General features: G+C 41.0%; 1 protein-coding gene across 2 annotated transcripts in view; it reads right to left on the bottom strand.

Moving 5' to 3' along the window:
* map3k5 (mitogen-activated protein kinase kinase kinase 5) overlaps window positions 1-13211 on the bottom strand; it is a 189531-nt gene that overhangs the window by 78173 nt on the left and 98147 nt on the right. The window contains exons 10-14 of one of the 2 annotated variants that reach the window (XM_072249338.1): window positions 12020-12173; window positions 8119-8226; window positions 7951-8000; window positions 6671-6766; window positions 4746-4827 (exon numbers count right to left, since the gene is read on the bottom strand). In XM_072249338.1, coding sequence (XP_072105439.1) covers window positions 4746-4827; window positions 6671-6766; window positions 7951-8000; window positions 8119-8226; window positions 12020-12173 — 490 coding nt within the window. The remainder of the gene's footprint in view (window positions 1-4745; window positions 4828-6670; window positions 6767-7950; window positions 8001-8118; window positions 8227-12019; window positions 12174-13211) is intronic. The other variant, XM_072249347.1, reaches the window with a different exon arrangement.

Below are 13211 nucleotides of genomic sequence, written 5' to 3'. Positions count from 1 at the left end.
TGCATATTTTTATTTGCATCTTCTGACCTGATCTATCACACAATGACTCTGTTTTCTGTGCCATTGCTCTTTCATTTCCTCCTCATTTACTTAATCTTCTGTTCCTGAAGACCTCCCCCATTTTTGTTTGTTTAAAGCCCTGACACAAGAGGTGCTGTAGATGCTGGAAATCTTGATCAACACGCTCAAGATGCTGGATGAACTCAATGGATCAGGCAACACCTGAGGGTGGGGGTGAGGGATATCAGCAGTCACCATTTCAGGCCAAAACCCTTCATCGGGACTGTTCAAATTCTGTCTACAACCTTGGTTATGCAATTTCCAACACAATTCATATACAGCCCATGTCAATGACACAGCTCTCACCTTTTCCTGTACTAGTGCCAATATCCCACTAATCAGAACCAATTCCTACAACACCAAGCTTTGAAACATGCATTAACCTCTCAAATCCTATTTAGCTTTTGCCAGGTTGCACAAGGTTTGGGTAATAATTGAGTAACTATCACCTTATGGTTCTGCTTTTTCATATTGCCTGGACATCTTCACAATTCTTCAGCAGAAACTCCTTCCTCATCCTATAATAGAATCTGATTTTACACAGACCACCACTACTACACCCTTCCCTTCCAATTCCATGTTCTTTTTTTCAGTCCAGCATGCACCAGGCATGCAACACAGCCTTCAGGACTCTGTCTGTGCACCAGAGAAGAGTGGTTGTTCCCCTAACAGTGGTTCCTCCTTTAACTACTGTTCCGCACCTCCCTCCCCTTGAATGGCTCCCTGTACAATAATGCTATGGACAGCCTGCACATCATCCTGTAGTTGAAGGTGTATGTTTCAGGTTTTACTTTAGCATTTCTATTTGCAGTGACAGCTGATGCAGAATGCATCCATGAGTGTTCGGCTGACAAATGAGCATCAACAGCTATTTAAGCTGTTTGAGTGGTTTTGAAAGGAGCTCTTCATGTAACTTAAAATGAACTAGATTTAGAAAAGGGAACAGAGCAAACGTTCCATGCCTTTGCAAGATTCAGGATAATCTCTCAAAACTCATCATTTATGTACATTTATTGGCACATCTACGCAACCTATTAAACTAGTCTTTTTCATTCCTCAGACACCTTTAATTTCCTTCTATACTCAGTCACTTAAGTAAATCTGATGCCTTTTCTGATGTAATCATTTGAGCATTTTATCAAAAATTTCTTATGGAAGTATTAACCTGAAAGATTAGTTTGGAAAATAATGATCTCTCAAATTCCAAAAAATATTGTATCAACCAAACGACAGGAAGTACCACAAATGACATCACTACGATTACCAGTCAAAGACTGTAAGAGATAGGAGCAGAATTAGGCCATTTGACCCATGGAGTCTGCTCTGCCATTCAATCATGGCTGATCCGTTTTCCCTCTCAATGACATCTTTTGCCTTCTCGCCGCAACCTTTCACACCCTGAATAATCAAGAACCCATCAAATGCCTTAAGGACACCCAATGACCTGGCCGCCACAGCTACCTGTGGCAACAAATTCCACAGATTCACCACTCTCTGGCTAAAGAAATTCCTCCTAATCTCTGTCCAAGTGGATGTCCCTCTATTCTGGGGCTGTGCCCTCTGGTCCTAGACTCCCCCACTATAGGAAACATTCTCTTCAGATCCACTATATCTAGGCCTTTCAACATTCAATAAGTTTCAATGAGATCCCCACTCATTCTTCTAAACACCGGTGATATAGGCCCAGATCCATCAAACTCTCCTCAAACGATAAAGCTTCTTCCATTCCTCTGCCATAGTTGGATGCATCAGCAAGGGAGATGAGGCTGAGTACAGGGCTACGGTAGGAAACTCTGTCACATGGTGTGAGCAGAATTAGCTGCAGCTTAATGTGAAAAAGACTAAGGAGTTGGTGGTAGACCTGAGGAGAGCTAAGGTACCGGTGACCCCTGTTTCCATCCAGGGGGTCAGTGTGGACATGGTGGAGGATTACAAATACCTGGGGATACAAATTGACAATAAACTGGACTGGTCAAAGAACACTGAGGCTGTCTACAAGAAGGGTCAGAGCCGTCTCTATTTCCTGAGGAGACTGAGGTCCTTTAACATCTGCCGGACGATGCTGAGGATGTTCTACGAGTCTGTGGTGGCCAGTGCTATCATGTTTGCTGTTGTGTGCTGGGGCAGCAGGCTGAGGGTAGCAGACACCAACAGGATCAACAAACTCATTCGTAAGGCCAGTGACGTTGTGGGGATGGAACTGGACTCTCTCACGGTGGTGTCTGAAAAGAGGATGCTGTCTATGTTGCATGCCATCTTGGTCAATGTCTCCCATCCACTACATAATGTACTGGCTGGGCACAGGAGTACATTCAGCCAGAGACTCATTCCACCGAGATGCAACACAGAGTGTCATAGGAAGTCATTCCTGCCTGTGGCCATCAAACTTTACAACTCCTCCCTTGGAGGGTCAGACACCCTGAGCCAATAGGCTGGTCCTGGACTTATTTCATAATTTACTGGCATAACTTACATATTACTATTTATTATTTATGGTGCAGCTGTAACGAAAACCAATTTCCCCCGAGATCAATAAAGTATGACTATGACTATGAATCATTCTCGTGAACATCCTCTGAACACCCTGCAGCGTCAGCACATCTCTTCTTGGATAAAGGGCCGGAAACTGCTCACCATACTCCAAGTGAGGGCTTACCAGTGCCTTATAAAGCCTCAGCACTAAAGCAATAATCATTGAAGAGAATAAAACCTCATGATTATAAGAGAACAAAAGAAAGACTCAGCAAGTCAGGCAGCATCTATGGAAAGAGAAACAGTTAATGTTTCAGGTCACAGATCCTCAGGGTGTTAAAAACCTCGTGACCACCCAATGTCAGTGAATAGGCAAATGTTGCTCAAGTGTAAATCAAATTAAACAAAGGACTAATCATTTGAACAAAGTCCATACTTGATGAAAAGCTCATTGACTGAGGAGTGATACACGAAGATCAAAGATTGTCAAATGGCTTTTTAAATATATTGGACAAGAAAAAACAAATTAACTTTCAGATAGAGATGCTGAAACTAATCTTGAAACATTATGTGCTAGGTTACATTCAATTTAATTTCAAGGACAAACAACCAGCAAGCCAAGTCAGTGGAAGTTCGTGCCATATACAGGTGTCCCTCGCTTTTCGAACATTCGCTTTATGACACTTCGCTGTTACGAAAGACCTACATTAGTTACCTGTTTTCCCTAACAGAAGGTGTTTTCACTGTTACAAGAAAAGGCAGCACGCGCCCCAAGCAGCTAAGCTCCTTCCCCAGAATTGCACTCTAGCCGCATTGCTTAAACACGTGCCTGTGAGCTTCTGTGCTTTATGTCGATTTATTTTGAGCATCCGTTTGCAAGATGAGTTCTAAGGTATTGGAAAAGCCTAAAAGAGCTCGTAAGGGTGTTACACTTAGCGTAAAACTAGACATAATTAAGCGTTTCAATCGTGGTGAACGAAGTAAGGACAAAGTGAGTTTGGCTTGTGGAAGTTGATGAAGATGATGTTGAAGAGGTTTTGGCATCTCATGACCTAGAACTGACAGATGAAGAGCTGATGCAATTGGAAGAGGAAGGGATAACAATCGAAACCGAATTCAGTAGCAAAAGTGAAGTCTTCCAGGAACTGAATGTGAAGCAACTGCATGAGATTTTTGCTGCAATGATAAAGTACGACTTTAATTTTGGAAGAGTACGTCGGTTTAGGGCATATTTGCAGGATGGTTTCAGTGCTTAAAGGAACTGTATGATACAAAAATGCATGAGGCTAAGCAGTCAAGCATATTGTCATTTTTCAAGCCTTCCACATCAGCCACAGCAGACGACGAACCTCGACCTTCGACATCGAGGCAGACAGACGTAGAAGAAGATGAGCTTCCTGCCCTGATGGAAACAGACAATAATGAGATGACATTTCAGTGTCCCATCACCCTAACCTCCGGGCCGTGGACTGATACATTGCTGCAAAGCGTGCAGTGGTGCAGCTGTGGCCGGGACGCACCCAGCACATCTTTAAGAAAAAAAACCTAAGTAAACAAGCTAATTAATTAGGTGCCGCCCGGCACGTAAACGTCGGCCCAGATCAGAGGCGATTGCCGATTGTGTTGCATGCACTGCTCATTTGAGGTCTATCCACAGATTCTCGATGATGTTTAGGTCGGGGGACTGTGAGGGCCATGGCAAAACCTTCAGCTTGTGCCTCTTGAGGTAGTCCATTGTGGATTTTGAGGTGTGTTTAGGATCATTATCCTGTTGTAGAAGCCAACCTCTTTTCATCGGCTTTTTTTTGCAGACAGTGTGATGTTTGCTTCAAAATTTGCTGGTATTTCATTGAATTCATTCTTCCCTCTACCAGTAAATGTTCCCTGTGCCACTGGCTGCAACACAAGCCCAAAGCATGATCGATATACCCCTGCACTTAACAGTTGGAGAGGTGTTCTTTCCATGAAATTCTGCACTCTTTTTTCTCCAAACATACCTTTGCTCATTGCGGCCAAAAAGTTCTATTTTAACTTCATCAGTCCACAGGTCTTGTTTCCAAAATGCATCAGGCTTGTTTAGATGTTCCTTTGAACCTTTTGAATAGAACTTTCAGGTTATTTCTCTGAAATACTAACTCTTGTTTCACACTCCACAGTTACAGCTGAGTATATTAAGCATTTTCTGTTCTTTCTAAATCAAATGTTTGTCTTACCTCCAATGCATCTCCCTCGGAGTCTCCTTCTTCTACACCTTTTCTTAGCTCGTCTGTTATAGAATTCACCATTTCACAGAACCTGAAAGACATGTATGTCACCAAAATTAATCTAATGATTCACCTGATCAACAGAACTTTTGTTCAATATATAATTCTGTATTGTTAATGTACTTTGCTTCATTCAGAGATATGTTACTGTGCATACTGACATCCTATCCTGTATAACACTTCAAAGCCATCTGGAAGATTAAATGCTTTGCTTTTCATCTCTGTTGCCTAACCTACTCAGCATTTAATTTTATTTCAGATCTCCAGCATGTGAAAAAAATTGCTTTATTCTTAGCTTGTAAAACCACATCATTCTGCAAATTACCACCTACACATTCCATTACATATCCCGTCACAATGAAAACAAAATACCACAAAACTAATTTATTCCAAATTACAGACGCAAAACAAATTTTCTGTTAAAAAATTTCTTATTTGCAAAAGATGCTGTGCTAAACTCACATGCACCTAGATGTGCAAAATTCAAAGTTCAAAGTAAATTCGTTGTCAAAGTTACCATATACAATCCCGAGATTCGTTGTCTTGCGGACAATCACAGTGAATACAAGAAGCGCAATAGAATCAATGAAAGACCACACCCAACAGGATGGACAACAACCAATGAGCAAAAACAAAAAAACCCAAAAGGTGCAAATGCAAGAAGAAAGAGAGAAAAATAAATAATAATAATAAATATCAAGAACACGAGATGAAGAGTCCTTGAAAGTGAGTTCAGTTCAGTGGGAACAGTTCGGTGATGGGGCAAGTGAAGTTATGCCCTCTGGTTCAAGAGCCTGATGATTGAGGGGTGATAACTGCTCCTGAACCTGGTGGTGTGAGTCCCGAGGCTGCTGTCCCTTCTTCCTGACGACAGTAGTGAGGAGAGAGCATGTCCTGGATGGTGGGAGTCGTTGATAATGGATGCTGCTTTCCAGCAACAGCACTCTGTGTAAATATGTTCAATGGCAGGAAAGGCTTTACTCGTGACGTACTGGGTCATATCCATTCTTTCTGTAGACTTTTTGGTACAAGGTCATTTGTGTTTCCATACCAGGCTGTGATGCAGCCAGTCGATACAATCTCCACCACACATCATGATCAGTGATGCTAAATGAAGCTACATTGTGTTGTTGGAAATTATATCTCAGTGTTTCCCTTTACATTCTCATTTAATTTTAATTAAGAAAGTGATTTTAGTGCCAATAAAACAGTTCTTTCTCAATTAAACAGGGTGAACAGAAAACATTCACATACGTTACACACGGAGAAAATTTGGTTTGCATTGTTAAACAAATACAGAATTACTTTAATCTCATGAAAATTTGCAAGACTTTAACATCATTAATCTTTGGGTTTATTGGGAAACAATCTATGATTTTTTTTCTTGTTAATATTTCAGATGGATTTAACTGCAGATTCTGACAAGTCAGTTTTCATTCAAAGGTCCTTAACCTCAACTGGATCTAACTGGGAACATAATTAAAATGGAAGCTTTAAAATATATTAACAAAACCACTTCTGTTTTAACGTTCTGAGCAATGGCAGTATAGTTTAGACATATTTGGATGGACGACAATGACTCACTCATGCATTGAAGGAACTAAAAATTATTGAGCCAATGAAAGCATTAACTCTGAAAAGTTGAACTGTGCTGTGCACAATAATATAATTATTGAGACTTAATGGCACAGCACTGAATATAATTATTTACTACGATTATTCCTCACAGAACAAACTAATGACCTCAGGGGAGGGAAAGGAGGAGATTAGATCAGCTGAAACATGTACCCAGCTAGTTATTTAAACATTGTTTGAACATGAAGTGCGGATAAGGATTTGAAACTTCACTAAAACGGACTGGAAAATATACACACCTTTTGCAATGAAGCTCTGTGCAAAAGTATATCTGAAAATCATCGGAATTATGCAGAACATACAGGAAACAACAACGTTCATCACACTTGGAAACACTGAAATATTAAAAAGAACAATATTAAGGCTAGCTCATTTGCCATGAGATATGCAGATGTTGATCACGGAGGCACATGCCTCCATGCCTGAAACAACTATATTACTGGGCAACATAGGGGTGTTTGGCAAGAGTAATGCCACTAATTATCAGGAGTAGTTAGCTCAAGGACAATTTCTATCCTTCTGTTACAAGACTATTGATAGGCTCCCTGCTACATTCAGATGACCTCTTGGCCTCACAGTCGACTTCGTGATGGCTTTGTGGCTTATTGTCTGCCTGCACTGCAGTTTCCCTGCAACTGGAACAGTTTATTTTACATTTTGCTATTTTTTCACTAGTGCTACCTCAATGAACTGCTGAAATAAACCGAACTGTACCAATGGCATGGAAAACCAACTTCTTCACTGTACCTTGGTAAATGTGACAGTAATAAGCCAATTGACCAATTTACTAGTATTGACCTTGCAATGGAGGGAGCATCATTGTCACAGCTTCTGAAGATAGCTAGACTTAGAATCTTATCCAAGGACCTCTTGCAACGGTACACTCAATGAGATGATTGATATCTGACAAGCCAAGCTATTCCTCTTTGAGCCAGGTACAACTCCACAATGTATCAAAGCTCCCCCATGATTCAGTGCACCAGATTGTTCCCAGATTAAAAATGGAAAATTCATATGATTGTAAAGCAGGATATGATTGTTGAAGAAACCTTGGGAGCTTTGACTTATCATGGACCTGGTGACTGGAGGATCTTTAACTATTATAATGCTGAGAGTATGCAAATAGTTTTAATTCTTAAGCAATTTTTTTGAAACTCGTATATTCTTCACATCAGGAAACAACTCACCCAAATTGCATACAGAACTCAATATCTTTAGGCAATAAAGTGCAACATATCTCGACAATCTTAAACCCTTTGTATCTGATATATAGACATAAAACCTCTAAATACAATAATGTTGTGATCAATAATGCTTCAGTCATTACAAAAAACTGAATTATGCATGTTTATAAATGCATGAATACATATTCCTAACAATGGTTCGAAATGGTAATAAATTACCACTAATTAAAGAAGAGATTCACAACAGTGAGACCTAATGTTTAAGCTGTTCTACGACATTAATCGGTATGATACCAAAACTTATTGTGCATTGAATACAACAGTCAGTCACTGACCTCACGCCCCTGATTGAAGTTGCATTGAAGTTCCATTCGTATATGGCGTTCTGTGGTTCCCCATGGGGAGAAAAGAAATAGGAAATACAAACTCACTTTATAAGCAGAAAGCCATGAGCACCAGAAATTGATTCATTTAATTCCATTGCATCAAGTGCAATAAATTACCTTATCACTTGGTGATACATGCCAAATAGACACCGTCTTTTCTTCTTCCTCATTGTTAATGGATAAATAAGCAGGCTGGAAGACTTTGGTTGGCTCTAAGATTAAAACCTATCACGTCAAATGTAAAAATAAGAGAATTCTTTCAGTATTTTTGAAAACTCATCACCACCATTACTGGTTTGTACACATTTCGAAATACTTATAATTACTGAGATGAATACCTATCACTGTTACTGGTTGGTACACATACCGGAACGTGGATAATTACTGAGGTGAATACTCATCACCATTACTGATTGGTATACAAACCAGAATGTGTACAATTACTGAGGTGAATACTGTACCCATCACCATTACTGATTGGTACACAAACCAGAATGTGTATAATTACTGAGTGTATAATACCTTCTTCTCAATTGTCAAACCTCACAAACACTGTCTGCTCACATTATTTGTATCCTACAGATATTTATCATATAACATGAATCAAATAGTTAATCAAATATTGTCAATCAGCCAGTAAATCAGTCAGAACCTACAACCGTCAGGCAACTTTCTGTACCCAATCAGAACCCTATATGGAATGGCTGACGTAACTATTGTTCTGAACGTCCTGTTCACAGTTCACCCACAAATTAGTTTATTTCTATTGGAATACTGGTGATGTGCTTCTAATCTATCATTCTTTAATGACACTCAAATTTTATGCCAATCTGAAACTACCAAACAGGACTAGCTGTGTGTTAACCAGCAAAGAGAGTGTGCAATAGACAGAGCCAGGCAATCACACAAACAACAAGCCAGACCAAAGCTCTACAATCCTGTCACGTCTGGGAGAGAATTATGACAGCCAAGTAAACAGGTAATGGAAGAAGGCAATTCTAACACCATCCTTGACGATGAGGCAAGCACTTGACTGCTAAAAGACAAAGTTGATGCACTTGGAACCAGCTCAGCTGATTGTGTCAAATTAATGATCCACCTTGACATGGGGAAATGGCTGAGAGCACCGGGTATAGCAAAGGCTCGGGGGTCAAACAGCATTCCAGCTTAGCATGGAAGACCAGAACTAAATGCACCTTCAGACAACTTCAGTTACATCACTGAAATCTATCAAGCTGGAAAAACTGCATAGGCAATTCCTACTCACAAAAATGAGAGAACAAATCCAATCAACTCTGCAGGAATTCCTTAAGGAAGTGTCCCAGGCACAACCATCTGTTGCTTCATCGCCTCCTTTTGATCATAAGGTTTTAAGTGGGAACTAGACAATGGGGTGACCCATCGGGGCACCCTTTGAGAGAAAGGTAGTGCAGTCTGATGTGACCAGAATAAACATTAAATTTTCCTGAATGCTATTAGTATCGCTTTGCTTTGGAAACTGAAGTAGAAAACCTCAGTTTATTAAAGAAGAACGACGCATAGCAAAGCAAATATAGCTGCTCCTCATTTAATGAAGGACACTTTTGATGGCAGCATTTCTGGTTTAGCTGCCACCCTTGTGCCTCTTGCTGTCATTCTGGAGACGTGCAGTCCTTTCATCCCCCGTCTCTTCAAGTCTTCTGTTTGCTCTTTGTCTCTGATCCTGGAGACGTGCATTTCTCAGCCTCTTTGTCTCTTCCTCTCTCCTCCATCTGTGCCTGTTTTTGTCATTCTGGAGCCGTGCAGCCCTGGTCTCATCCGATTCTTGTTCTCTCCCTCTCCTTGCCGCTTCCCGATGAAGTTTGGCGTCATCTCTTGACCGTAAAGTCCCCTTTCCCTTTCCACGCAGCATATTAGGCTGACCATGTTTTTTTACCCTAATGTTGGATAGAAGATACGAAGCAGTAACACCAAAGGATGCTGATTATTCTTAATGATGTGGTTGGTGCTCTCCTAAATGGACGTGATATAGTCACCGCTGTCCTTTGACTGCAGCAAAGTGTTTTATGGGTATCTTGAAGTGCATCACTACAATAAGATCTGATTATCTCTTATCGATGGGTGGCAGTTAGATCTGTCCCAATCCTGCACATGCTGATAATAGACAATAGACAATAGACAATAGGTGCAGGAATAGGCCATTTGGCCTTTCGAGCCAGCACCGCCATTCACTGTGATCATGGCTGATCATCCACAATCAGTACCCCGTTCCTGCCTTCTCCCCTTATCCCTTGACTCCGCTATCATTAAGAACTCTACCTAACTCTTTCTTGGAAGCATCCAGAGAATTGGCCTCCACTGCCTTCTGAGGCAGAGCATTCCACAGATCCACAACTCTCTGGGTGAAAAAGTTTTTTCTCAACTCCGTTCTAAATGGTCTTCCCCTCATTCTCAAATTGTGGCCTCTGGTTCTGGACTCCCCCAACATTGGGAACATGGTTCCTGCCTCTAGCATGTCCAATCCCTTAATAATCTTATATGTTTCAATCAAATCCCCTCTCATCCTTCTAAATTCCAGTGTATACAAGCCAAGTTGCTCCAATCTTTCAACACATGACAGTCCCGCGGATTTCCATGATGGCGGATTGGCTCTTGGGTGAAAGAGAGCCTGTTGATTGTGCGAAAGAGCAATTTTATATGAATATATAACCCTGAACTTTGCTTGCATTCTGTAAGTTAGCACATTTTAATTCGATTTAGCGAAAAAAAAGTGCCGCTGTAATGCACCGTTTGCACTAATTGGAGGTCACAAACAGACAAACAGACAGTGCATGAGAGTTTTAGTAGTATATAGATGTTCACTGGTGATTGCAAAAGGTTCAATTTTACCTGCTTCTTCTTCTTCCACAGCAAGTTAAGCAGCTTGTGCCTGCAATGCAGCACGGCCTAGACCACATTCAGGCACGGTCTGATAAAAGGCGAGCTACATGTGTGACTCAAAAGTGCCAGACAATGATCATCTCCTATAAGACAGAGTCTGACAGTCAACAACATTATCATTACCAAGTCTTCCATCATCAAAATGAGAGTCACAGCGGACAGGAGCTTAACTGGACCAGCTACATCAATACCGTGGCTGAAAGAGCAGGTCACGGGTATCCCCTGGTAACTAACTCAATTCTTGATTCCCCAAGATCCTTCCACTATCTACAGCACATCAGGAGTACAATAGTCTTTCACTTAACTGGAGCACAGAACCAACAACTCCCTAACGTTTGACACCATCCAAAAAATATCTGTATGGACTCCATCACACACCCTAAACATCCACTTCCTCTGCCAGTGGCTGCAGCGTGCACCATCTCTAATTATGCTTCAGTTAATTACCCAGGCAGCTCACTCACAAAGGCAGCAAGTATCCAGGAACACCACCACAAGTAGGTTCCCCTCCAGATCGTACAGGTGAACCTGGCTGACTTGAGAAATTGTTCATCATTTCCGGGCGTTACTGCTATAACTACCAACCTAACCGCACAGTGTCAGTACCTTCACAGAGGCACTGTTACAACTCAAACTCATCTTCCTGCCGAAGGGTCTCAGCCCGAAACGTCGACTGTACTCTTTTCCACAGCTGCTGCCTCACCTACTGAGTCCCTCCAGCGTTTTGTGCGTGTTGCTTGGATTTCCAGCATCAGCAGATTTTCTCGTTTGTGATCCCCATTTTCCCATCAGCAATTAGCACTAAACAATAACTGCTTCTCTTGCTGGCAACAGGCACACTTTGAAAGACGAATAAATGGAAAAGTGTTTTACAGTTTTGGCTTAGGCATTATTGCAATTAACTTCGGCACTTTATCACTTTGATTTCCTCCATATTCAACATGCTCCATAGGTAAACGATTGCTTCAGCTACTTGCGACAACAGAAAGGTACAGACTTTGGAGGGCTTTAACTTTAATGTGTGGTTCAAATATACATAGGGGGATGCGGTATACACAAAAGAGTAAGCACAAATAAAACTTTCAATAAAACCACATACAGGAAATCGAACTAAGGACACGGCCTCGTTGGTGGCTTCAACAATGAAATCCATCCAGAAGTCCATCAGGTCCTGACATTCTGAAGGCTGCTCTGGAGTCTGCTTCTTAAACCGTTGATATATATGGATGGTTTGTACAACAGACTTCAAATACCTAAATGAACAGCCAAAAGCAAACAAATACTGATCAGATCCAAAAGTATTAGCAGAGTCTTTTTAAGTCCCATTCATCAGCCCCATTCACAGACTCTCTCCAGCTTATGACATTATTTTTCAACTTAAAACAGAGCTCTCTTACACTGACCACATCAAGACCTTGTGAGTTTAATTCACTTAAAATTGTTCCTCAGTCATAATATAATAGAGGATGAAATATAACATTCACACCAATTTCTCCATTCCAGACACACTGGGGGTAATTTTCAAATGATTGGTATGATAAATTAGCATTCTGGAAAAGAAAGTTGGGTATGGAACTGCAGCATCTCCTATCACGTAACCAGTGGTCTCGATCTCATTCTTGTAAGACCGTAACACAAGAGAATCTCGGTCTCACTCTTGTCAGACTGTAACACAAGAGAACTTGGCCATTCAGCGCACTGAGACTGCTTGGCCATTCAGTTGTGGCTGATTTATTACCCCTCTCAAACCCATCCTGACTTCTCCCTAGAACTTTTATAACTCCCTGACTAATTAAGAACCTTATCAAGCTCCGTTTTAAATATACCCAATGATTTGGCCTCCAGAACCATCTACAGCAGTAAATTCCACAGATTCACCACCCTCAGACTAAAGAAATTCCTCCTTCTCTCTGGTCTAAAGGGACATCTGTCTATTCTGACACTGTGCCTTCTGCTGCTAGAATCCCACACTATAGGAAACATCTTCTCCACATGACCTCCATCATATGACCTGCTGTTGAATTGTAAAATTAAACTCCTGATTCCAAATGGATCATCTGCAGGAGCAACCAATGATTTTGAATCCCAACCATATTTGGTGTGATCCAAAATTTGGAACTGTCCATTGTGATTAGGTAATCACATACTGTAGATCATAAATTGAATGAGCTCATCCAAAGTGACAGAAATGCAGAATTTTATATTTCCTGTGACAGAATTAGAGACCAGATTAGAATCAGGTTTATAATCAGCATCATGTGTCATGAAATTTGTTAACTTAGCTACCGCAG

Source organism: Mobula birostris, chromosome 2 (genome assembly GCF_030028105.1).
Source record: "Mobula birostris isolate sMobBir1 chromosome 2, sMobBir1.hap1, whole genome shotgun sequence".
Lineage (NCBI taxonomy): Eukaryota > Metazoa > Chordata > Chondrichthyes > Myliobatiformes > Myliobatidae > Mobula > Mobula birostris.
The sequence above is the reverse complement of the archived record's forward strand: the minus strand, read 5'-3'. Positions and strand labels throughout refer to the sequence as shown.